The sequence below is a fragment of the Poromitra crassiceps genome (genome assembly GCF_964638095.1).
Source record: "Poromitra crassiceps genome assembly, chromosome: 26".
Classification (NCBI taxonomy): Eukaryota; Metazoa; Chordata; class Actinopteri; order Beryciformes; family Melamphaidae; genus Poromitra; species Poromitra crassiceps.
The window spans coordinates 10,346,366-10,372,096 of NC_139640.1; the positions used below are offsets into that span (position 1 = coordinate 10,346,366).

The window sequence follows — 25,731 nt, forward strand, 5'->3', positions numbered from 1 at the left end:
TTATTTAACTATTTATTAGCCTATTTTAACTACTAGCAAGATCTGCTAGTAGTTACTGCACAGTGGACTGCACAGGGTATTCAGCCATTTTAAGTAATATGGCTCAATACCCTGTGCAGTCCACTTCACAGAGAACTGCTAGCCGATCGGAACGCAGTGAAAGTAGTTCCAATAGACCCTTCTCACGGGGGCCATTTTGTGTCAAAAAGGCAGGGTAAACACAGGTGGAAGCAAAACACTAATGAGGGGTTCCAATTTCCATGAGCTTCAGTCATATATAACATTTTGTGTCAATCATGTTTTTCTAATCACTTGTGGAGGTTCAAGGAAAAATATATTTTGGTCAGTGGTCACAGCTTTTGAATTCAGAGCACCCCAAATCCCTCCAGTGACCCCCGTCCCTTTCTAAATAACGAACAGTCCCTAACCACACAGCGTCATCATACACTAGAATTACTATTAAATTGGGACAATATTTGATAGAAATAATAACTGTGATATATCATTTACATGCAGTCTGTTAGGACCACTTTATAAATGAAATAAGATTAATTCAATTTCAATGGTTGGTCCAACTAGGGAGGTAGATATCTTACAATGATCATGTCTGAGTGTACTCACCAATGTAGCATTTCCTTTTATGCATCCAATTTTTGAAACATAACTCAAATTTGATTATCTTTATTGAATAAATGTTCACATGGATATGGTTCGATGCAAAGCCCCTTGCACACGTTTTCCTCTGTGAAATGATCAGATACAGTGCTGTAGGTACACATACAAGTATGCTAGATTAGAACAATGATACAAGCAAGTAGATTACTGTGTCCATCCTCCCAGGAATCCTGGTGATCATACTGGACAAAGTTATCGATGCTCTGGTTCGAGTGTGGAAAGTATCTTCGTTTCACCAATCGGTTCCCTCATTAGAACAAGATTAATGTTTTTTGTACCTCCATATTTTTCACTACTTGCAGTTGCTGCCAGCACTGTGTGTATTCTAAGTCTCCAGTGTGTAGTAAAGTTGATGTGTAAAGTACAGGGATGCAAAGTCATGGAGAGTGGAAAAAAGTGACAGATACCAGGACAGACATATGTAAAACCACTCAGAAATCCTCCTATTTTGAGATGGAAAAGGTGACGGTCACCTAAAGGCTGCATCCCTGAAAGTATCCAAGTGTCCTCAAATCAATCAGCACAAACACAAGCATAATCAGCAGTAGTAGAGCATAAATGAATTACTAAACAAAGAATAGAATCAACAGAATCATATAAAAAGTAACAAAACGTTCAATAAAATACAGCCATATTTCCCCAAGCATAAAGATATTCTGATGTGATTCGAGATTAAAATAGCATCCATACACATAATTCCAAATGTATGTAAAGAGATAAAGTGTAACCCATCACCATAAGTAGCCCCTCGATTATGACACAATCCTTCCTGTATATTATAAAAGGGAGCATGTGGGCAATGTTTCTCTGTTCCGTTTAAATTTTTGTCCCACTGATGTCATCAGCGATGTCATACATCAGATCGACAATACGTCATTTTGTAGGCAGCACATGTTTCTGCCCCCTTTTAGGGGGAAAACAAGCCTCTCCCCGTTAACTTCAATGTAAAATAGCACGAAAATAGGCTTTTTTCTAATTGCCGATCTGATGTATAAATCTCTGATGAATCCTAGGAATCGAGCGCGCGAGATGCCTAGTGGTAATATATTCCAATTAAGTCATTAATGTGTAGTCAAATGGACCGTTCCTTTAAAACTGGGAAACGGGAATGTGACGGTTCAAAGGTCATGAGCTCCGACAGTGACGTCACCAGGGTTCGGATTTCTCTGCCAAACTCGGAGCCTCGGCAGCCCCGACCTCAAAAATCCAAGATGGCTGCTCAGCGCATCAACAGTAGTTAAAATCGTAGTAATACGGTTTATTAGCACTTCTGTCTCTGTTTGTGTCTCATTAAATCAGCTGTACACACAGCACTGTCTTAACTTCTGCGTGGACATGTTGCTGCAGTGTTTGTATGCGCAAAATACCGCGAAATGCCTCGTTATCAACTGTTATTGCTAACAATGGCTAGCCTGGCTAGAGCTAACCCTGGCTGGTTTCTGGACCGTTTAAATGGAACGTCGACAACTCTGGTGCAACCGTCACATTCCCGTTTCCCAGTTTTAATGCAACGGACCACATTACTTAGCTCTACAACCAACACAGTGCAGGCTGCACTATGCTATGAGGTGTGAACAGCCATCTTTGCTGGAGCCATAATCATTGGCGTGCTATGGAGCCCGGGGCCAAACAGCGGAAACATCTTATCGTTAAACTTATTCGTAAACGTGCACAGGTGCTTCGCCGTTCCGCCATCCCAAAAGGACACCTCCCCCTTATCCATGTTCAGCTTGACTCGGATCCTCTCGGGACGCTGCTCCACCGCCAGCACCGTGCGCTTCGGGGTCAGCGCGTTGTACACGCCCTTGCTCAGCCCGATGGACCACACGCCGCGGTCCGTGGACACGGTGAACTTCTTCTTGCGCGCCACCGACTCTTTGCACACGCCCACGATCCACTTGGGGTTGTCGCCGACGTTGACGTCCCACCGGTGTTTGCCGGAGGTGTAGCCTTCGGCGCCCATGACGAAGACGCAGGGGTCGAAGCGCTCCGGGTTGTCAGGGGTCATCTTCCGCTCCGCGCTCTCTTTCACACTGGTCAGCTCGGAGTTCAAGGAGAGCCACGGAGAGGCCGTGTTCGGGTCCAGCACCACGGAGTCTGCGCAGACAAGAGGGAGGAGGGGCGGGGTGCAAACACAATGCGTTATGAATCCTCATCAAATTACAAGTATCGATATGGGTTCTTGACACCGATATTTTTTAGACTGAAGCCGATATGTCGCGTCAATATTTCACATCTTTAAATGTGAATATCTTCCTGCCAAAAAGCGCAGATACCCTGAAGCCCACAGCAGAGTGGTGTGGCCATTCAGCCTTACGGCACTTTAGGCAATGTTTTTTGGGGGGGGTGCCTCAACAATACAATCGTTTTCAACATAGAAAATGGTCCTAACCCCCAACGCTACCGTAACCGTAACCCACCCATATCGCCCCCGGCTACTTTCCCTCTCCACCCCTCGAACCCAGACTCTGCACGACCTGCCTATTCGTAGCTATGGCCCCTTCTACCACTCACATAGACCTACCTACTCACCCTACCCACACGCCTTCGAAGCATGACGTTCGATTATAATGAACTAGTTGTGTGGCTTAGCCTTCCCAAATGTTGAGGGTCGTTTTTTAGAATTTAATGCATAGAATTGGGAACGTTACATTCAATTTCATTCAGACTGCCTGGCACTAATCGCCGCCATTTTCCCCTGGAGCTTCCACAGGAGGAGGGGGGTGGGAGGAGCGAGCTGCGCACTTACTATGTTCTGTTTTAGCCCGCGCAGAGTGCGCGTGCCCTCCGGGGAGCCCCGCCTCCAGCGCGTGCGCGAAGAGTATGCCAGGCGCTTAATGCCGACTCTACGCCATTCTATCCATAGCTATGGTCCCGGGTTTCATAGCCCCGCCCTGATCCTAGCCACTCCCCCTACCCACCCCTTGAACCCCGACTCTCTAGAACCTAGCTACGGCCCCTTCTCTCCCTGGCTCTGCTCTCTTCACTAAGCGTCCATGAGTGACTGAGTGAGTTTCCTGACTTTGTCCATCTTCTGACCCCGGCCCTGGTCTGCTGCCAGCGCCGTGGGAAAAATGACGAGGATTCAGTGTTTCCCCCAGAATGTTATTCTAGGCAGGCTGGAGAAAGAAGCATTTCGATCATCATGTGACACTAAATCACAGACTTAATGAAATATTTTTAGGTGACCCACTGCATCTATTTAAAGGAAGGGGAACCTCTGGGACACAATACTGCCTTTAAATGAATTCATTCAGAAAAACATGATTGCAAAATTGTATGAATAATGTGAAAATAAAAGTTAATTACAGGTTTTCCATTTGCAGTTTTTACAGAGTACGGTAGTATTCATACGGATAGTAGACAACACTCAATTAATTTATCCCTACTGCCATTCATTTGCTGAATATGCATAACTAACCTTTGTTTATCTATTAATATTTCTACTTACTGATGTTGACATGTGTATGTTTGGTATACTTTCACGTATATAGGCTATTGACCCAGACCAAGATTACACACTTTTATGGTTAAGGGGTCTGCTGTTTAGGTCAGGGGTTCCCAACCTTTTTTGTGCCACGGACCGGTAGATAGATGGAAAAAAAAGTCGTGGACCGGTTGTCAATTTTAAGAAAAAAAAAAGAAAAAAAAAAAAAAAAAAAAAAAAAAAACATAGGCTATAATATTATAGGCTGTGTGGTAGTTGAAACATAGTTTCACGTTGACGTTTATTTATGTTTGTAGTTTTTTTTTTGACCGGGCTCGCGGCCCGGTACCAAATGCGTTGCAGCCCGGTAACGGTCCGTGGCCCGGTGGTTGGGAACCACTGGTTTAGGTGACCCGGTTTTAACCTCAAGACTACTTGATGACTGTTCAGACTCAGCAATACACAATTGCAGCAAAACGCTGAAGATGGCAGTTTGGCTGAAACTGTCCCAGATGCTTTATTAAACTTTTGAAAGGACATTTTAGTGTGCTGGCCTGCTCTCTTTTTCACTTGATGACTGTTGAATTATGTTTTGTGTGATTTGTCTTATCGCGTTCTTTTCACTTCTGGAAACCTGCTTGCAAAGAAAATGTCCCTTTTGTGAAAACACACATACTGAATTGAAATTTAATTGACTGGATAATATCAGATATTTAACAAAAGTGATCTAATCCGCTATCAACTCCCAGCTCTTAGCGACCACAAGCTTAGCGCCGACCCACAGTGTCATGTACTCACTGTATCTGACATGAGCCTGCATGTTCTTCCAGATGTTGAAGCTCAAGGAGCCGACATGCTTGCCCATGTTCAGGAGGCAGTTGTAAGGGAGCTCCGGGTCATCGTTTTGCCAGTTGGCTCTAGAAAAAGACAGCGACATAAGAGATTGTGAAGCTTTATTATCAGAGACACTTTCACATTTAACTCATTCTCTGCCATTGGCGTCATAGAACATCATTTGAGATACAGCACTTCCCCGCCATTGACGTCATAGGATGGCAATAAGTGTTTTCACCGTCATGTGATAGATGGCTCTCTGTACCAGCTCAGTGGCCTTGTGGTCTGAGTGTCCGCCCTGAGACTGGGAGGTCATGAGTTCGATCCCCGGCCGAGTCATACCAAAGACTATAAAAATGGGACCCATTTGCCTCCCTGCTTGGCACTCAGCATCAAAGGGTTGGAATTGGGGGGTTAGATCACCATATGATTCCCGAGCGCGGCGCACGCTGCCGCTCACCGCTCCCCCAGGGGATGGGTGAAATGCGGAGAACAAATTTCACACATTGTGTGACAATCAGTGGGACTTTTCCTTATCTCTTACTCCCCCCCCGAGCAAGACGAACGCGCGACCCGGGCTTCCCGCTCAATGAGCGGGGTGAATCTCTTTCTCACACCGGTGTTACGGTAAAAGCTGTGTTCACGGGTAAGTTTGACCAGAGGGGGGAACAAAATCATTATGGGGTTCATAGTTGAGTGTAACACCGCCAGTATCCGCCATCAAAAGCATTTACTCGGGTCAGGAGCCATGAAGATGACTTCATTTCTTTTTTAAATGTCATTTAAAAAATGTCAGAGACCGCTGTTTTTGGTGAAAACGACCTACATTCAGGTGTCGATAACTAAAGAACGGATGAAGGTAGAAACTTTTTTTTTCATACGAAAGTCGAGGCTCCCTTCTTTCTTTTGGGATATTCAGTCTTTACGTAGTCATAGAAGAAAATATTCTGTGGGTCTTGGAAAATGAATGAAAATGATCAAAAACCCAGGCGGTGGCCAGTGACTTTTCTGAAAAACTGTGGCAGAGAATGAGTTAAAAGATACAGCAGAAGCCTAATCATCAAAGCTGTTGGAATAGAAGCTGCTGTGGCAAGTGAAAAGTTTGAATATACTGGAGAAGAAAGACAGGATCAATTCCACATCCAAGGTGCAGAGAAGGCACCTAAGGGCCTGTGTCCACCTAGCCTCTTTTTTCAGTTATTTCCAATGGGGGGAGAGCGTATGCGGGCGCACACGGACATCTAGAGAAAGTGCGCTGCGCCCAGCATCTATTTTCACAGCGCTCCGGCGTTTTTGTGCGCCCGACTCCCAGCGCTCCCAGCTGAAAATATTTTAACTTTTCAGAAAGACGCTGGTGTCGGGTGCTCCTTTTCTGGCAACTTTAATCATGGAGGAACTATCGCAACAGAGACAGAAAGGCTCAATTGTGGGAGCAGATTGGCTAGACACTTAATATTTCTGGTGAGTGTTGAGCTAAATCACTGTATGTGTGTTGTTTGCTAATGTTAGCTGTCAGCTATCAAGCTACTACCGCACGGTACAGTTTAAAGTTCTACATAGGCTTCACTTATCGGCGAGCAAGCTGGCCAAGTTATATCCTGGTTTAGACCCAAACTGTGTTAGGTGCAGTCGAGACCCAGCTACCCTCAGTCACATGTTCTGGCTGTGCCCCAAACTGACCCCACTCTGGACAGGTGTATTTAACACATTTTCCTTTATGTGCGACAGAGTCATTGATCCCAATCCATTGACCGCTCTGTTTGGTGTAGTCCCACAGGAGACATCAATTCCAACTCACCAAGCTGAAGCTATAGCATTTTCTACATTACTGGCTAGACGTCTAATACTCTTCAGCTGGAAGAAGGTTAGGGCACCATCCCATAAGCGCTGGGTAGAAGAAGTAATGTCCCATCTCAAACTAGAACAGCTTAAACACACTGCCCGAGGCTCCACCCAGAAATACCTTAAGATCTGGCAACCGTTTCTGTCCCCCCCCCCTTCCAATCCTATCCTACATTTTGTTTTGTTTTGTTTTGTTTATTTCGTCATGTATTTGTATTCTTGTCCTGACTGGTTTATTTTAATTTCATTTAATTTAATTTAATTGTATTGTATTGTATTGATTTTGATTTATTGAGTAGTGTTGGTAGTGTTGTGGGTTTGTTTTTGTTTTGTCCTGTTCTGTTTGTGTTAATTTGGAGAACGGAGTGCTTTGAAAAACCAATAAAAACATTTGAATAATAAGCTACTACCGCACTGAACTAACGTTACTTTCAGACTGCTTCGTTGTATAATTGTGCGCTGAGATCAGCGCTTCCCAGCGTACTTCCAGCGTTTAACGGTCGGAAAAAGACGCTAGATGGACACAGGCCCTAAGAATGAAGAAAACCCTGCAAAACTGCTGCTGTAATATACACCAATTATTTTATTGGCTCAGTCCAGAGTCTTTCAGTGTATGGAGCAGTGTGCAGGTATTTCCTCATCCTTAAATTACAGAAATCCATTCAAATATTGTGCCAAGAATGTATTTGAAAATGTAAACATGCACACACGGTTAACATTTACTGCAGTCTAATTTGCAGTGGATTTTTCATATTAAAATTTGTCAATGACATTTAATTTTTCATTCATTCTAGATGACATCCAGAAAGACAGAAATCTGAGGTTCAGGGTATGTGCGATTGTTACGAGTACATTTAACAGTTACTTACTTTCTTTTTAAATTTTGGAAATTCTGAAAGAAAAATACATGATTTGTGGTTAGTTTTTTTTTGTAGGAATGCAAATACGATTTTACATTGCAATTTCAAAATAAGTCTAGTCAACAAAAAAAAAAAACTTTTAACACCAGAAAGAATAAACACTATCATTATGCCAAACAACATGTCTGACAAGTTTATGAAAGCATGCTAGTCCATGTACCCGAAGGAAGGTTAGGTCATCGTTGCCCATCTCTTTCTGCAGAGACTTGATGAGCTCCGTCAGAGAGGCGATGTCTCTGGCGGTCCTGGCTATCAGGTCCTCCATGACGGCGATCTTCTGCTCCTCCTCGGTGGCCAGGGCTTTCAAACGCAGCGCCTCCTCAGTGACCAGCACCTTGTGGAGACGCTCAAACTCCAACTTGATCTGCTTCTCCGCCTGACCGGCCTGGTACTGTATCAGGAGGAACCAGAGAGGTTGAGAACAGTTTTGTTCATTTTATGTGTATGGGAAAAAAAAACATTAATGCTGTACACATTAACATTTATAATTGTATTTTTTTTAAACTATATTCAGATTTTTGTCAAATGCCCCCCCCCCCCTTGTGAAATACTTGTAGTTTTCAGCCTCTAGGTCTCCTTTGATATAATGAAACAAATAAATAGCGCTTTAGAGTGCGACAGAATCAGCAGTAGATTCTATTAAGAAAGACTTGTATAGTCTACTGTGCCATGTCTCTTTGCACTGTATGGCACACGCACGCACGCACACACACACACACACACACACACACACACACACACACACACACACACACACACACAAATAATATCCGGGCCCGTTGCTTGAGAAAGTTGACAAAATGTCTCATCAGCAGCGGCACCAAGAAATATCCCTGTACATATCCATACTGCTGTGTTTGACACTACACTACACTACACTACACTACACTACACTAGTAGAGTAGTAGGGTCACTTTATGGGGATAGGTCAGGTAGAGAGCAGCCCCATGATAGTATTACACCCTTATTGATGTCTGAAGGTGTGGGGCCAGACAATGTGTAGCCAGCTTGCCTCATGATAAACACAGGATAATGAATGAATATCATCAACACTGTAGTGATTTTACCTTGATGAACGCCACTGTGCTGGTGAATTTCTGCTTGATTTTCTCGTGGGTTTCGACTTTCTTTTCAAATATCTTGGTTCTGTCATTCAGCTCCTCCTGCGGTGTGAAAAGTGGGAGACACAAAAATAACTTGGATCCAGCACTATAATGCAACATTTAAGGCTTCTCACAATGCGATCAGGACACTTTACCAATAGACGCAAAAACAGTTTCTACCCACAGGCCGTTACTCTGTTGAACACCTAAACCAGCCACTCACTTAATTTATGTTCACTGTCAACTCAAGCCTCGGTCACATTGAACGGCATACAACTGTACCGTGTACCGTGTAATATCTGCATAATCCTTGTTTACTAAACTATGTGGCGTTGTTCCACATTTTACTGCACACATTTATTGTTCATTCCCTTATATACTCATATTTAAAATGCAATCCCTGTATAAGCCTCGTTTACAAACCTATGTAGCGTTGTTGCACTACTGTACATCCCCTTATATATTCATATTTAAAAATGCAATATCTGTATAAGCCTTGTTCACAAACCTATGTAGCGTTGTTGCACACTTACCGTACACTTTGACTGTACACTCCCTAATATATTCATATTAAAAAGAGCCACTTTACTACATTGTATATAGCGCAGTCACCACATTGTATAATGCAGTCACTGTAAATGTTTTGCTTATGTCCAACAAAGTATTCTTGCCTTGATCGCCTTGACTATGTGTAACCTTTTCTCTTTTTTTTCTCTATATGTGTGTACTTGTGTACTCTGTGTGTACTTGAGAGCAAAGCTGACAGGTGTCATGCCGAGAATTGCACCCCCACCATATTTTGGGGCTGTTTTAACTTAAAAACAGGGATGCAAATCTCGGCAGGTACAAACCAGCGAAATGTGCACCCCCCTCCATAAAGCCAGGAGAGATCCCCAGGTCTCGAGGTCATCTGTACCCGGATTTTAACCACCAAAGTCAGCTTCCATGAGCCAGAAGAGAGCCCCCAAGCGTGGAAGTCACCTCCACGCGGATCTAATGCATCAAAGTCGGTCTCCACGAGCCAGGACTGCTGGCTTGGAGCTCACGTCTACGCAGACAATTATATCATATTTAAACGGTTAAGTTTCCGTATAAATCATTACAATAATATGCTCCCGGAAGGTGGGGATGCAATTCTCGGCGGGGGTGCAAAACTCGGCATGACACCACGGGAGCCCAATTCCTTGTATGTGTTTGCATACTTTGTTGTGTAAGTTAATGGTAATCACCTATACTATAAGGCTGTAGATGCCGTAGCCAATGAGATGGCATGTTGTTGAATATACGGAAGTGACATCATACAGTGACATGCATTACCTGTACTACCTACAAGCTGCAAGTAAACACTAAATAGCAACCTCACTCTCTATCTCGTTATTATATATTAACGTAACATACTTGGCCAATAAAGCTGATTCTGATTCCGATTTACCTACCTTACACATGGGCGCTCCCTTGTTAATGGGCAGCAGCTGGTGTGCACCGTGCAGCGTGACACAGTCCACACACACCGGCTCCTCGTCCTTCACGCAGTACAGCTGCAGCTCCAGCTGGTGCAGGTGGCAGTGCTCCTCGTTGACGCGCTTCTCGCGGGGCTTCCAGTTCTCCCGGATGAACGACTCGCAGGCGCTGTTGAGCGCCCGGTTGGTGATGGCCTGGCTTCGCTGGCACACCACCCTGCACACCGGGCACTTCATGTTGGTCTCCCAGCTCTTCTCCAGGCACACCCGGCAGAAGCTGTGCGAGCACGGCAGCAGCACCGGGTCCTTGTAGATCGCCTGGCACACGGGGCAGGTCAGGTCCTCCTGCAGAGGGAAGGGCCCCTCGTCCACGGCGGGTTCCTCCACATTCATAGCCTCCGCCATGGCTGTTTCACTACGTGGCCTGCTGCACAGGAAGTGCACGTTTTTGACTTTCACTTTTAACAGAATAGCTCGCCAAGTACAAACTAAAAGCAGGTAAAAACACACTCACCTTGGTTCTGGTTAATAGGTCGATGCGTCCGCGTTTGAGCTAGCAGTCTCGCCAAGACCGACAGATGTGTACAGATCGACCAAAGTTTGCGTCTTTCTTCTGCTGGCTGGCTGGGCTGGGGGAGGGCGAGTTTCGTTTCCGTGTTTGAGCAGAACTGAGTGGGGTGGTGCACAGCTCCCTCTAGTGGAGGGGGAGCTGAACAGCATATACAGTGTAACTTCTCAAAGTGAGGTTGGTCCGGGCAGCGATATTTTTTTTGGATGATGGCGAAGGCATAACCATAGCCCAAGATATTTATAGGAGGAAACCTTTTCTATGGCTGTTCCCTTTAGGGTAGAAACATTAGCAAGATCCCCTGGCTGTAAACAAGCCCTTGTAAAGACCATGTATTTAGTTTTTTTTAGCATTTAGAACAAGTTTAAGATCAAAAAGGGATCTTTGTAGGCAGTTAAAGGCAGCCTGGAGATCCTCAATTGCCTGTGAAGGGGAGGGAGCACTTGCGTAAAGAACTGTATCATCCTCTTATAAATGCAGCTTGGCAGTGTGAATTCCCTTTCCCAGATCATTTATAAAAATGGAAAATAAAACTGGTGCTAAAATTGACCTTTATTACCCTTACACCTTTATTAATTTCTAAAAAACTAGATTTGTAATTCTCTGTAAATTTACATTGTGTTCTCTCTGAGAGATCATTTCTGAATCTGAATTGTGATTCAAGCTGTAGCTAGTTGAAAACTTTTACATTTGCTTTTGCACCTATGCAGGTTCGGGGGAAGAATTCCCTGGCAGAGAGGAACTGATGCATTTTATGTTTCCTGTATGTATTCTGTTGGGAATAAATACAAGACAGGATACGTTTACAGTGAATGTCTTTAATATTATGTTGAGCCAGAGTTTACATTGAGCAGATAACACCAAAACAGTGATCAGTCACCAAAGGTGTAACCAAAATCAAGAAAAACTATCACTAAGTTTCAGGCCTATACAAATAAACTCTGACTCTGATTTGACTATTTATCTCATTGCATTTTGAAAGTCATCTGTTACAATTTTGCAATCTTAAGAGCAAAATTCAAACAGCCATCACATCTCCTCATCATGCTATCAGTACTCTGTCTCCTCATGTCTTTCAGGACCTTTCCTTCACTGCTTTTCTCCCCCTACTGGCATTTCCTTCACTGCTTTTATCCCCCTACTGGTCAGGGATTGAACACAACCATTATAATTTGACAAAGAGGAAGTTTATTCAAAAGCTTTTAAAAAAGGCATATAGAAAAGACATCAAGCTACTAACAACCACATGAAGGAAGTGAAACCAAAGTATGTAAAAATATGAGTACATCGCCATGGGAACACATCATACCCCAGCACCATTTTCAACCATGTGTTCTATCTCAGATCAGAGGTACCACAATTACCATCACTTGATTGTATATTAATGGAGACATGGGAATCACACCCACACAACCTTGAGTTATTTACAAAAGAGAAAGTAGCATCTAGCAGCCACAGCTGCTGATAGGAATCAGTTTCATGACTGATATATGGCTTAGGAGAGACACTGAGTGCACAACACAATAAACTTAGGAAAATGTATAGTAGCCTACTATGTATGTTACATATAGGATATAGACACTGAATAGTGCCCACAATTCATTGGACTAAGTAATAAAAAAGAGTGAGAGACAGAGAGTGAACTTTTCAGTCAGGAAAGGTAGTCCTTCATTTTGAATGAAGGCATGTTTTGCAAAGTAGCATCAGAACAGCTAATATCAGGCTATACATATTTACACTCTGAAAGAAGTTCCAGTCACGTTTCATATGAATGCCAACAGCTAATGTCCTCTGTGGTTATGTTAGGACCCGCCTTCTGTCAATCAAAACTGAACTGTAATGATTAATTAATCACTTAATCAACCAAAGCAAGATGGCTAGATCTGGGGGGGGGTAGATAATAACCTATGTAAAACAAAGTTTGGTTTTATAGGGCCAGAATCATCTGAGAAATTCACAAACAAATGCAACTGGATCCAGGTGAGATTTCTGAATGCAGATTTGACAATTTGTGAATAGAGAAAAGTTTTTGACGTGCATAATATGCTCATGAAACACGGTTTGGTTTTAAGATATAACTTCCAATTTGAGTGGAATGTATTTGTTGATTGTATGATATGTATTCGGTGGTGGACAGGAAAACGTTTTGTGCATTCAATATTTTGACAAATGTGACCCGGTACATTTTACACAATTCTGTCTTAATATTGACATGCTCTTATTTGGGATTAACTCATTACATTTAGACAGCGTTTACTTCAAAGTAGTTACTTTACAACTACACTGTAAAATATAGGAAAAATAGCAAATATAAGATATTTAGCACTGGATAACAGCACTGGAAACTGTACAGTGATGTAAAACAGCAAAGAAAGGCAGGAAATGAGCAAACTTCAATGCTGGAACAGTCCTTTAAAGTTTGACCAACATTTTGCAAACAGATGATATAAACTAAACATGTTATATAGTGAGACACAGCAGCTGTAACAAATGATATAAACTAAACATGTTATATACTGAGAGACAGCAGCTGTAAGAGCAGCTGATCTGAGTCTGGGCTCTCCTGTAAAATCTACTATAATACTCTTATACACCCTTTTGACTCCAAGCCATTTAGGTAAGTATTAATAAAGGACTATCAACTCAAAGCTGTTTTGAGGACCTGTCACACGTTCATCTCACAGATCCAGCAGAGATTTACGTCACATGACTTGTCACTCCATCCTTTTCCTAACTCAGCACAGTCTGCGTTGTTATAATTGTCAGGCTGCCCCTGTTTCCAGTACCTGAAACACAGGAGGACAAGGAGTCAAACCCTGTAGTGAAGACATCATCCATACTGTACAGTGACTCTGAAGTCTCACACCAATGAGTCAGAACAAATGTGATCAGATCTTACGCTGTGGTCAGAGGTGATCCATCCACCCATCTCCAGGTCCCTTCTTCATCTCTGTCTGTCAGACCAATCCACATCCACCTGTTTAGTCCAACCAGGAAGTCCTGTTTGTGGAGACACAATTAGAGGGTTCACGCATGCCTGCACATGCAAGCTAATCACCCACCCATCCACGCACACGCACAAACACACACACACACACACACACACACACACACACACACACACCTGTTCCTGTCTGCTGTTGATGATCACCAGATCAGCTCCTCTCTGCAGACAGTCCTGCCTGCTCTCTTCCCAGGTTTTCAGCTCAGCAGAGACGTAGTACCACTTAGAGTCAAATTTAGTCCAACAATTATACCTTTGGGCTGCGACAAATCAACACAACAAAACAAAACAAAATGTGTTAAATGATCACACTCACACATAAAATAACATGTGAACTGCTTTCACCCGTGCTTTAATGATATCATTAACTTATTATGATAAAAATTTACTCACTCTTTGTACATAAATTATCTCCCAGGAGGTTGTAACGGGTCTGTAACTGGTCTCTCTCTCCGGTCAGCCTGTTGTAACTGGTCTGTAACTGGTCTTTCTCCCTGGTCAGGCTGTTGCAACGGGTCTGTAACTGGTCTCTCTCTCCGGTAAGGCTGTTGTAACTGGTCTGTAACTGGTCTTTCTCACTGGTCAGGCTGTTGCAACGGGTCTGTAACTGGTCTCTCTCTCCGGTAAGGCTGTTGTAACTGGTCTGTAACTGGTCTTTCTCACTGGTCAGGCTGTTGCAACGGGTCTGTAACTGGTCTCTCTCTCCGGTAAGGCTGTTGTAACTGGTCTGTAACTGGTCTTTCTCACTGGTCAGGCTGTTGCAACGGGTCTGTAACTGGTCTCTCTCTCCGGTAAGGCTGTTGTAACTGGTCTGTAACTGGTCTTTCTCACTGGTCAGGCTGTTGTAACGGGTCTGTAACTGTTTGTTCTCTCTGGTCCGACTGTTGTAACAGGTCTGTAACTGCTTATTCAGGCTGTTGTGACTGGTCTGTAACTGGTCTCTCCCTCCGGTCATGCTGTTGTAACTGGTCACGTCTCTCTCTTTAGTCAGGTTGTTGTAACTGGTCTCTAACTGGTCTCTCTCCATCTTCAGCAGCTCAAGCATCTGCACATCTGAATTATCTGAAAGCAGTTGTCAGAGAAAACCATGTTCCTTGAATTAGTCCTTCTAGGTTGGAGGAATTGAGATATCTGCTGCTCTTGGCAGTGACCAAGCATAAGGATTTGAAAATAGAAAGAGACTCACGCACGATGAGACGCAGAGAGACGTTGAGAGCAGCTTGTGTAGCACACAGCAGCCCAAAGCTCACCAAGACCAGCTTGTAAACGTTTCCCTCTGTGGAACAAACATTCACATGTAGGACACAGGGATTCTGTTAGCCGGCAATTGCCGGCTTTTAGCCGGTATTTGTTCCCATGGGCCGGTCAATTAAGAGGTCACCGGCTCAATTGGCCTGTTGGAAATATGCCAAATAAATACATTTGTTATATAAACTAGCCTAATATTGTCTATATAGTATATACTTGTATATATAGCCTTATATATGTTCGCCCCGCTGTTATGTGGTGTCGGTGTTTGGTGAAAAAAGGAAAAATCTAGCCGATGCTGTCTCTTTAACTGTAGTCCGCCATTCACCATCCATGCAGCAGCATCCCGCCGTGGCGGGCGGCTGACAACGCTTTGACAAGATCAAAATGGCAAAACAGACATACTGGCAAGTTATTTTTTAAACCTAATGATGGTGCTTCAGTACTTCAGCCGAGGCCAGAAAGACGACAGAAAAGCATCAAGCTCCTGCTACTCCTGAAGAAGAAGAGGAAACACTGCGACCGCCGGCCCCCTGCCGCCAAAGGCAAAAAAGACAAAAGATTTAACCCAGAATGGCAGGATCCCACATGTGAAAATGGACGGAAAAGATAAAATGTTCTGCACCATCTGTGAAAAGGTGGGTGAGAAAAACGGCTTCACCAAAACACTCCATCAATCTGAAAGCATCTGCGCACCACGCACATTCTGCTCATTTAACGCAACAGCAAAGTGCACTGATAAAGCCACCAAGTCGAGTAAAGAAGACACCCTTATCGATAAAATAAATGTCTTGGATGATAGCCTTTGTTTTTGTGTGTTTTATTGCTGTTTAAATGTTATTTCTGAACGTAAATTCCAACCCGAACCAAATTAATTAATTAATTAACGAGCCTCACCTCGCCTGCTCCCTTTGCACTGCAAGCACATAATGATCTATGCACAGAGTGCATAGATCATTATTTTGAAATAAACGCCAACAAAAATTATTTTAAAATGAAAGTTTTCTTTGCTAAAAATATGTTATGTATTTAAAAAATATTAAATCAATCTTTTTTCCAATAGCTACATTTTGACTGGGCCGGTAAATATTCTATAAGGCCGGAATTTTGGAACGATACCGGCTGCATTGGCCGGCCAGAAAAAAACCCTAGCGGAATCCCTGGTAGGACTGCAGCTCACGATACCATTTCAACTGCTTACTGCTGTTGAATCAAGGAATGTAAGAAGGATGTATCAAGGAAATGTGACATCTTCAAATGATCTTCCCATATTTCCTTACCATGTCTGTTGGCTACCCGCTCATGTCTGTTGGCTACCCGCTGACGCCTCTCAGCAGAATTAGCCGTCACGAGAGGATCGTCGTTCAGCTCAGTTATTTCAAGTTCCTCTCGTCGTCGGGCAGACCTCGCCATCGCTGCATCTCTCTCGGCTTGTGACTTCTGCATTCGTTCTTTGACTCTATATAAGTTAGACACAACTCTGTCAGCATTTTGAGGAAATCACACATCTAGACCACACTGAGGCAGGGCCGTTTGTCTCCAACACACATGCCACAGGGTTAGCGTGCTAATCGTGCTATAGATGCTGTGTGTGAATTATGTGTTGAAACTTGAGACAAACAACAGAAGTCTGTGGAGTCTCAATCAAGAGATAAAAATATAAAATAAAACAAAGGCCCATATCCTGCGTATTGGGGTGCGGCAGTGCAGCAGGTCCCTGGCATTTATCGTTTTATTGCTTTTATTGTCTTATTGTTTTAGTCTCTTATTTTTCTGATTTTAATTGTCATCATATATGCACTTTGTATTATGTTGCTCTCAATTAGTATTTTTGCACTTTACTTATTTATATCTGTGCACTTTACTCCCCGCCTGTGAAGCACTTTGGTTCGGCTGCCGCTGTATGTAAATGTGCTATATAAATAAAGTTGACTTGACTTGACTTGACTTGGATCTGCACTGGAGCCAGGTCCTCGAGCGAGACGAGAAGTGAGGGGCCAGCTGGCATACATTTCAGCTTAAAACAGGGTGTAAATGATGGCTTTCCCTGACAGGGCTTGTGGAGACTTGGATTATGCCAGGTGAGCAGTATGGAAGCATTTTATGTATTTTTTCATGTTTTTTTTTACTTTTTTGCTCGTGACCCCGTTCACACTCAGCAGACAGCTCTGCTTGCCTGACGCGGCCGTTCTCCATTTCTCCAAACTGGCACGGGATCATGTCTATGTTCCCCGGGTTCTATGTTCCCCGGGTTCTATATTCCCCATTTTTCACTAAGAGGGTTCTATGTTCCCCAGGTTCTATGTTCCCCGCTTTTCACTAAGAGGGTTAGGGTTAGGGTTAGGGTTAGGGTTAACCCTAACCCTAACCCTAACCCTAACCCAAATAACCCTTTTGCTGAAAAACGGGGAATATAGAACCCGGGGAATATAGAACCCGGGGAACATAGGGATGACCCCACTGGCACGGCGCTGTAGCACACTGACTGTCGGCAAGCACCGCATAATATAACCCCACATCAAAAAACCCCGAACTATCCCTTTAAATTGGAAAAGCTGACAGACATGGACTTTTTTATTTATTTATTATAAATCAGAATTAAAACATTTTCACCTGATAATGTTCACATAAATCACTCCAATAATGCATAAAAAAAATTGCACTCCAGGGTGTGTCAAGTGTGTGTGGGTGTGCGCGCGCGCGTGTGTGTGTGCGTGTGTGTGTGTATGAGTGTGTGTGAGTGTGTGTGTGTGTGTGTGTGTGAGAGAGAGTGTGTGTGTGTGTGTGTGTGTGTGTGTGTGTGTGTGTGTGTGTGTGTGTGCGTGCGCATGTGTGTGTGAAGCTGGATAAACTACTACTAACCTAAACTACACAATGTATTTAAAAGTCAATTTTGTCACTCGTTAGCACTAATTGATTGTTTTTATTTATTTTATTTATTTATTTAATCTTTGTTTAACCAGGAAGTCCCATTGAGATACGAGATCTCTTTTACAAGGGAGACCTGGCCAAGAAGACAGCAGCAGCAATAACATGAGGTAATCACACAGAACAAAAGGTACATACATCCGAAATACAATGCATCACACACACAAAACAACGCAAGAGACCAACATGGTAATAAAAGTGTCTGAATGAGGATGATACAGTCGTGGCCCATCTACGAAAAACAAATGCGTTATTTGTGTAAAACGATCTGCAATAGAGCTTTAAATTGACCAAAAGAGACCAGGGTGTAAGTGGATGAGTTCTTGTAGTCCATTCCATGTCAGAGGTGCATAGTGAGAGAAGGCCGTCTTTCCTAGTTCAGTAAGCACTTTGGGTGTTTTTAAGAGTAGCCATCTATACTAGTGGACCTGGTATGGTAGCTGCTCGAAGCAAAGGAAAGTAGACCACAAAGATATAGGGGAAGCTTCCCTAAGATGGCTTTATATATAAAGACGTGCAATTTCCTCCAAAGGTACAGAGAGGGCCAACTTATCATGTGATATAGCACAGTGGTGAGTAAGCCACTTGGCATTAGTGATGAAGCTCACAGAGGCATGATAAACACAATCAAGTTTCTTTAGCAAGGAGGAGGCAGCATGCAAGTATATTATATCACAGTAGTCTATTATAGGCAAGAATGTGGCTTGAACTAGTTTCTTTCTAGCCTCAAAAGAGAAGCATTTCTTATTACGAAAGAAAAAAACAAGTTTTATTTTAAGTTTCTTTGTGAGGTTTCCAATATGCACATTAAAAGAGAGTGTCTCGTCTAACCATAGCCCAAGATATTTATAGGATGAGACCTTTTCTATGGCTGTTCCCTTTAGGGTAGAAACATTAGCAAGATCCCCTGGCTGTAAACAAGCCCTTGTAAAGACCATGTATTTAGTTTTTTTTAGCATTTAGAACAACTTTAAGATCAAAAATTGATCTTTGTAGGCAGTTAAAGGCAGCCTGGAGATCCTCAATTGCCTGTGAAGGGGAGGGAGCACTTGCGTAAAGAACTGTATATTATATCCGCATATAAATGCAGCTTGGCAGTGTGAATTCCCTTTCCCAGATCATTTATAAAAATGGAAAATAAAACTGGCGCTAAAATTGACCTTTATTACCCTTACACCTTTATTAATTTCTAAAAAACTAGATTTGTAAATTCTCTGTAAATATACATTGTGTTCTCTCTGAGAGATAATTTCTGAATCTGAATTGTGATTCAAGCTGTAGCTAGTTGAAAACTTTTATATTTGCTTTTGCACCTATGCAGGTTCGGGGGAAGAATTCCCTGGCAGAGAGGAACTGATGCATGTATTCTGTTGGGAATAAATACGAGACAGGAGAAGTTTACAGTGAATGTCTTTGATATTATGTTGAGCCAGAGTTTACATTGAGCAGATAACACCAAAACAATGATCAGTCACCAAAGGTGTAACCAAAATCAAGAAAAACTATCATGAAGTTTCAGGCCGATACAAATAAACTCTGACTCTGATTTGACTATTTATCTCATTGCATTTTGAAAGTCATCTGTTACAATTTTGCAATCTTAAGAGCAAAATCCAAACAGCCATCACATCTCCTCATCATGCTATCAGTACTCTGTCTCCTCATGTCTTTCAGGACCTTTCCTTCACTGCTTTTCTCCCCCTGCTGGTCAGGGATTAAACACAACATTATACTTTGACAAAGAGGAAGTTTATTCAAAAGCTTTTAAAAAAGACATATAGAAAAGACATCAAGCTACTAACAACCACATGAAGGAAGTGAAACCAAAGTATGTAAAAATATGAGTACATCGCCATGGAAACACATCATACCCCAGCACCATTTTCAACCATGTGTTCTATCTCAGATCAGAGGTACCACAATTACCATCACTTGAATGTATATTAATGGAGACATGGGAATCACACCCACACAACTTTGAGTTATTTACAAAAGAGAAAGTAGCATCTAGCAGCCACAGCTGCTGATAGGAATCAGTCTCATGACTGATATGGCTTAGGAGAGATACTGAGTGAGTGCACAACACAATAAGCTTAGGAAAAAGTATAGTAGCCTACTATAATTATGAACGTTACATATAGGATATAGACAATAGAACCCATTAATATTTATTATGATAGTTTTGACATGCATGCATTCATCATAATTGAAAATATTTTGAAATCCGTTTTGTCATTCACTCCTGTCTAATTCAGTCAGGAAAGGTAGTCCTTCACTCTGAATAATATCAGGCTATAAATATTTACAGTCTTTTAAAGTAGTTACTTTAAAAACAACTAAAATATAGTAAAAATAGCAAATATCTCATTAAATGATAATAGCACTGGAAACTGTACAGTGATGTAAAACTGCAAAGGAAGGCAGGAAATGAGCAAACTTCAATGCTGGAAGAGTCCTTTAAAGTTTGACCAACATTTTGCAAACATATGATATAAACTAAACATGTTATATACTGAGAGACAACAGTTGTAACAGATGATATAAACTAAACATGTTATATACTGAGAGACAGCAGCTGTAAGAGCAGCTGATCTGAGTCTGGGCTCTCCTGTAAAATCTACTATAATGCACACCCTTTTGACTCCAAGCCATTTAGGTAAATATTAATAAAGGACTATCAAATCAAAGCTGTTTTGAGGACCTGTCACACGTTCATCTCACAGATCCAGTAGAGAATTACGTCACATGACTGGTCAATCCATCCGTTGGCGTTTTCTAACTCAGCACAGTCTGCGTTGTTATAATTGGTAGGCTGCCCCTGTTTCCAGTACCTGAAACACAGGAGGACAAGGAGTCAAACCCTGTAGTGGAGACATCCTCCATACTGTACAGTGACTCTGAAGTCTCACACCAATGAGTCAGAACAAATGTGATCAGATCTTACTCTGTGGTCAGAGGTGATCCATCCACCCATCTCCAGGTCCCTTCTTCATCTCTGTCTGTCAGACCAATCCACGTCCTCCTGATGTATACTCCAACCAGGAAGTCCTGTTTGTGGAGACACAATTAGAGGATTCACACACGCGTGCACACGCAGGCACGCACGCACACACACACACGCACACACACACCTACACACACACACACACACACACACACACACACACACACACACACACACACACACACCTGTTCCTGTCTGCTGTTGATGATCACCAGATCAGCTCCTCTCTTCAGACAGTCCTGCCTGCTCTCTTCCCAGGTTTTCAGCTCACCAGAGACGTAGTACCACTTAGAGTCAAATTTAGTCCAACAATTATACCTTTGGGCTGCGACAAATCAACACAACAAAACCAAACAAAATGTGTTAAATGATCACACTCACGCATAAAGTAACATGTGAACTGCTTTCACACGTGCGTTAATGATATCATTAACTTATTATGATAAAAATTTACTCACTCTGTGTACATAAATTATCTCCCAGGAGGTTGTAACGGGTCTGTAACTGGTCTCTCTCTCCGGTCAGGCTGTTGTAACTGGTCTGTAACTGGTCTTTCTCCCTGGTCAGGCTGTTGCAACGGGTCTGTAACTGGTCTTTCTCACTGGTCAGGCTGTTGTAATGGGTCTGTAACTGCTCTCTCTCCTTAGTCAGGCTGGTGTAACTGGTCTGTAACTGGTCTCTCTCTCTGGTCAGGCTGGTGTAACTGGTCTGTAACTGGTCTCTCTCTCCGGTAAGGCTGTTGCAACGGGTCTGTAACTGGTCTCTCTCTCCGGTAAGGCTGTTGTAACTGGTCTGTAACTGGTCTTTCTCACTGGTCAGGCTGTTGTAACGGGTCTGTAACTGCTCTCTCTCCTTAGTCAGGCTGTTGTAACGGGTCTGTAACTGCTCTCTCTCCTTAGTCAGGCTGTTGTAACGGGTCTGTAACTGCTCTCTCTCCTTAGTCAGGCTGTTGTAACGGGTCTGTAACTGCTCTCTCTCCTTAGTCAGGCTGTTGTAACTGGTCTGTAACTGGTCTCTCTCTCCGGTAAGGCTGTTGTAACTGGTCTGTAACTGGTTTTTCTCACTGGTCAGGCTGTTGAAACTGGTCTGTAACTGGTTTTTCTCACTGGTCAGGCTGTTGTGATTGGTCTGTAACTGGTCTCTCTCCTTAATCAGGCTGTAACGGGTCTGTAACTGTTTGTTCTCTCTGGTCCGACTGTTGTAACAGGTCTGTAACTGCTTAGTCAGGTTGTTGTAACTGGTCTGTAACTGGTTTTTCTCACTGGTCAGGCTGTTGTAACTGGTCTGTAACTGCTCTCTCTCCTTAGTCAGGCTGTTGTAACTGGTCTGTAACTGCTCTCTCTCCTTAGTCAGGCTGTTGTAACTGGTCTGTAACTGCTCTCTCTCCTTAGTCAGGCTGTTGTAACTGGTCTGTAACTGGTCTTTCTCTCTGGTCACGTTGTCCACATGAAGATTCCCCTCGTTGTTCCTGCTGGTTTTTCCCTGAATAACTGCCATAGGAGATCAACCACATGTTGGGGGATCATTAACATTCACATGACTTATTTAGATGATCTATAACAGCATCACCAAACTGAAAACTCACATAGGACTCCCAGGCTGATGATGGCAGCCAGGAGGAGAAGACACAGCAGCCCCAGAAACACTGTGGCAGCTCGGAAAGGATTCCTCTTCTCAGAGTTTACAGTGACTGGAGTGACTGTGGGCATAAATGAACTGTGTTGGGGAAAGTTGCTTTTAAAAGTCATTTGTAAGGCACATTATGGTACATTATATATTATATTATATTATAATATATTATACATTATGGTACAAACTTACTTGTTCATTGTTAGAGTACTTCTGCGTTCTACACGTCAAAAACATATAACCATACAACTTGCACTGACGTGTACTGTCAATCATTTTAAAATGCATGCAATATGTTTGTTTTTAAAACAGCAAATGTCATTAAATATGAAGGGGATTTACTTAGCTTGCACTTTTCCAATTTGTTGCATGTTGTCTGTACAAGATGCAGTGAGATTTTTTTTTACTTTTTAATAAATATTTGCTCGAACAGAACAACAAGTAAAATAAACTACATTCTAGTTTTAAAAGGTAACGCATTACAAAAACGGAAAAGGTGTCACTATAGTTGTCACAAAAAACATAGATAGATAGATAGATAGATAGATAGATAGATAGATAGATAGATAGATAGATAGATAGATAGATAGATAGATAGATAGATAGATAGATAGATAGATAGATACAGTAGATATATAGATCGATAGATAGATAGATAGATAGATAGATAGATAGATAGATAGATACTTTGGTTTTGACGTTCGGGGGGGTCCGGTGGTGTACTCTCCTCCGCCGAGGGGTTGTCAAGGATCCTCACGCTGTCTGCGCTCTCGTAGATGTCCACAATCCTCTCCTCCTTCTCGCCTCTCTGATATCGAACTTTCTTGGTGAGGTCTATCTTGGCGTACACGTCTGCAGACATCGCTGTATGTTTTCTCACACATCAGCTGTGTACCTGAATCAGTTCACATGTAATCTACTCTATCTGCTCTGCTCTATTCTGCTCTGCTCAACACCACAAGAACTCACTGTACTGATGTTCAGGAAATGAAGCCTGCGTTAGTTCATTCAAGACATGGAAGTCATAGGCTACGCCCCAGCTGTAACCAGCTGACAGCCGCCGATTGGACCATCGTTTAACTATTCGCCAATCACAGCCATTCTCACAACAAGGAGGTCCGTTTAAAAATGGCCTCCTCTCTCACTCTGTTCTGCGCTTCACCTATGCTGACACTTCTCACTGCGGCTGCTGGCAAAGCTTTGCCTCCACCACCCCAGCCTCCACCTTCTAGCTCAAGTCTGCATAGCTCAAAGGCTAATCATGTATTCTAGCTCAGAGTCTGGATGGCTCAAAATGTGAACATGTTTCCACGTCTTGCTTAAGGTTCCCTCTGTTACTCATTATGGCTTTTAAATTAATCTGGAATCTTGTATCCCCATGGGGGGATTTTTGCGGCCCTCCCTGCTCGGCGTAGCTTGATGCTGCTGGGCCGGTTCAGGGAGGAGCATCTTCTGTAAAGAGCGGAGCCTTCAACTCCAAACATAACTGTACTTCCATGTATGCAATAAATGGTTAAATCTATGACGAGTGTTCTTGAATGAAATAGATAAGTAGATAGAAATGTACAACTTAAAAGGTAAAAGAACAAAAGAGGAAGTCAAAGGCATGATCTTGATATCTGGTCTGTTTCTTTTCACCAACCACAGCGCTTCCGACAGAATTTGGTGGTAGTTGGGTTGGTGGAGACGAGGAGGAGGAGGGGCGTCCTATAGTGCATTTTTTATTCTTCTTTGTAACTCCTGTAACTCCATTTGTGTCGGTACTGACTTTTTCCTCGTGGATCACCAGCCAGCCTTTGCACCATGAAGGCCCAATGAGGTTCTGAAAGATGAACCAAGAGTCTGGCAGAGGTTTGACCCAAATGTATAACATTCACATCTGCAATTTAGCAGTGATCTGACTGCAGCAGAGAGGTTTGAACGAACACGACAAAGCTCGGCTAGAGAGAATAGTGCGCACGGCGTCAAAGATCATCGGCTGCAACCTTCCTTCTGTGGCCTCCCTATACGCCACACGCATCAAGCGAAAGGGGGAGAAGGTGATGCGAGACCCCTCGCACCCCGCTTACTCCTTCTTCAAGCCCCTCCCCTCTGGTAGGAGGCTCCAGAGCATTAGGTGTAGGACTTCTCGCTTCAAAAACAGTACATATCCTGAAGCTGTCTGACACCTCAACTCTACCTCAAGAGCACAGGCACTTTGTGCTAGTAGGGTCAACACTTTTTTTGCACTTTATCACTAAAAAGCACTTTAAAAAATAGTTTAGCACTTTCTTTTTTAAATACTTTTTAAGCACTTTATCGGGCATTTTTTTAGCTTTCTGTGGCACTGCGGCAAGTATGCATTCACTTTCACATTCACAGCAGACCCGTGGGGACCCCCTGTGAGTTAGGCCCCCCTGGTCTGGAACATGACATCATCACTGATGACATCATCACTGATGACATCACATCTTAGCCTTTAAATGAGACCTGAGCATTATGCAGCCACGTGCACGGCAGCCACTACACACACACACATGCAATTGGATGCGCTGTGAAATTTGTCCTCCGTATTTGACCCACTGCTACTTCCTGGTTACAGAGTCGCAGCCCGGTTCGGCCCAGTAACGGGAGCCGCGGCATGACTTACGGGTTAAGTTTAGGTAACTAAAAGCTAAAGGAACTTGGTTAATGTTAGGTTTATGGTTTGGGGTTAGGGTTAAAAACGGGATAAAAACACAGGACACATCGCGTGTTGCTTGAACCAGGTCTCTCACAATGAGAAAGTAAGCGGTTGCCTATAGCAGCAGAACAAACATGACATTCTAACCATTTTAAAGACATTTTTGTTCAACTACAATGTGTTTGGGCTGTGAACCAACGTTAATATGTCACTTCTTTGTGAAGCTGGGTTATTTCTGCATCTGTCTTTGATTGTGACTTCTGCATCTGTGGCTTTACTCTATTAGACAGAACTCTGTCAGCATTTGAGTAAATCACACCTAGACCACACTAACGCAGGGAGGAAGCAACAAGACAAGACAGGAGAAGTTTACAGTGAATGTCTTTAATATTATGTTGAGCACAAAACACCAAAACAATGATCACCA

General features: G+C 42.9%; 2 protein-coding genes across 5 annotated transcripts; both read right to left on the reverse strand.

Moving 5' to 3' along the window:
* Positions 1-685: 685 nt before the first annotated feature.
* trim35-28 (tripartite motif containing 35-28) lies at positions 686-10,913 on the reverse strand. Of its 2 annotated transcripts, none has more exons than XM_083661313.1 (7): positions 10,776-10,913; positions 10,238-10,688; positions 8,766-8,861; positions 7,859-8,089; positions 7,648-7,670; positions 4,901-5,019; positions 686-2,772 (listed from the first exon to the last, which is right to left on the reverse strand). In XM_083661313.1, the coding sequence occupies exons 2-7, from the start codon at positions 10,664-10,666 to the stop codon at positions 2,237-2,239; spliced, it is 1,434 nt and encodes a 477-aa protein (XP_083517439.1). In that variant the 5' UTR covers positions 10,667-10,688; positions 10,776-10,913; the 3' UTR covers positions 686-2,236. The 2 variants fall into 2 exon arrangements, with proteins under 2 accessions (XP_083517439.1, XP_083517438.1); XM_083661312.1 differs by having other exon boundaries at positions 10,238-10,685; positions 10,776-10,909.
* Positions 10,914-11,725: 812 nt separating this feature from the next.
* Positions 11,726-23,558, reverse strand: LOC310798835 (uncharacterized protein). Of its 3 annotated transcripts, XM_083661395.1 has the most exons (7): positions 23,330-23,558; positions 22,599-22,712; positions 21,826-22,503; positions 21,472-21,648; positions 21,199-21,338; positions 20,954-21,057; positions 19,668-20,840 (listed from the first exon to the last, which is right to left on the reverse strand). In XM_083661395.1, the coding sequence occupies exons 1-7, from the start codon at positions 23,502-23,504 to the stop codon at positions 20,714-20,716; spliced, it is 1,515 nt and encodes a 504-aa protein (XP_083517521.1). In that variant the 5' UTR covers positions 23,505-23,558; the 3' UTR covers positions 19,668-20,713. The 3 variants fall into 3 exon arrangements, with proteins under 3 accessions (XP_083517520.1, XP_083517521.1, XP_083517519.1); XM_083661394.1 differs by lacking the exons at positions 19,668-20,840; positions 20,954-21,057 and adding exons at positions 11,726-13,615; positions 13,729-13,829 and having other exon boundaries at positions 21,472-22,503; XM_083661393.1 differs by having other exon boundaries at positions 21,472-22,503.
* Between the last annotated feature and the right edge of the window lie 2,173 nt (positions 23,559-25,731).

Bases quoted from the DNA above. Each gene is read 5' to 3' on its own strand.
- LOC310798835 (XM_083661393.1), bottom strand. From the start codon at position 23,504: ATGTCTGCAGACGTGTACGCCAAGATAGACCTCACCAAGAAAGTTCGA. The intron at 21,058-21,198 runs GTGTGTGTGTGT...CTCCACAAACAG, and splicing joins TCAACAGCAGACAGGAACAG to GACTTCCTGGTTGGAGTATA. The intron at 20,841-20,953 runs GTAAGATCTGAT...CCTGTGTTTCAG, and splicing joins GGATCACCTCTGACCACAGA to GTACTGGAAACAGGGGCAGC.
- trim35-28 (XM_083661313.1), bottom strand. From the start codon at position 10,666: ATGGCGGAGGCTATGAATGTGGAGGAACCCGCCGTGGACGAGGGGCCC. The intron at 8,090-8,765 runs GTAAAATCACTA...CTCCTGATACAG, and splicing joins GCACAGTGGCGTTCATCAAG to TACCAGGCCGGTCAGGCGGA. The intron at 5,020-7,647 runs GTAAGTAACTGT...GTCTTTTTCTAG, and splicing joins TTCCAAAATTTAAAAAGAAA to AGCCAACTGGCAAAACGATG.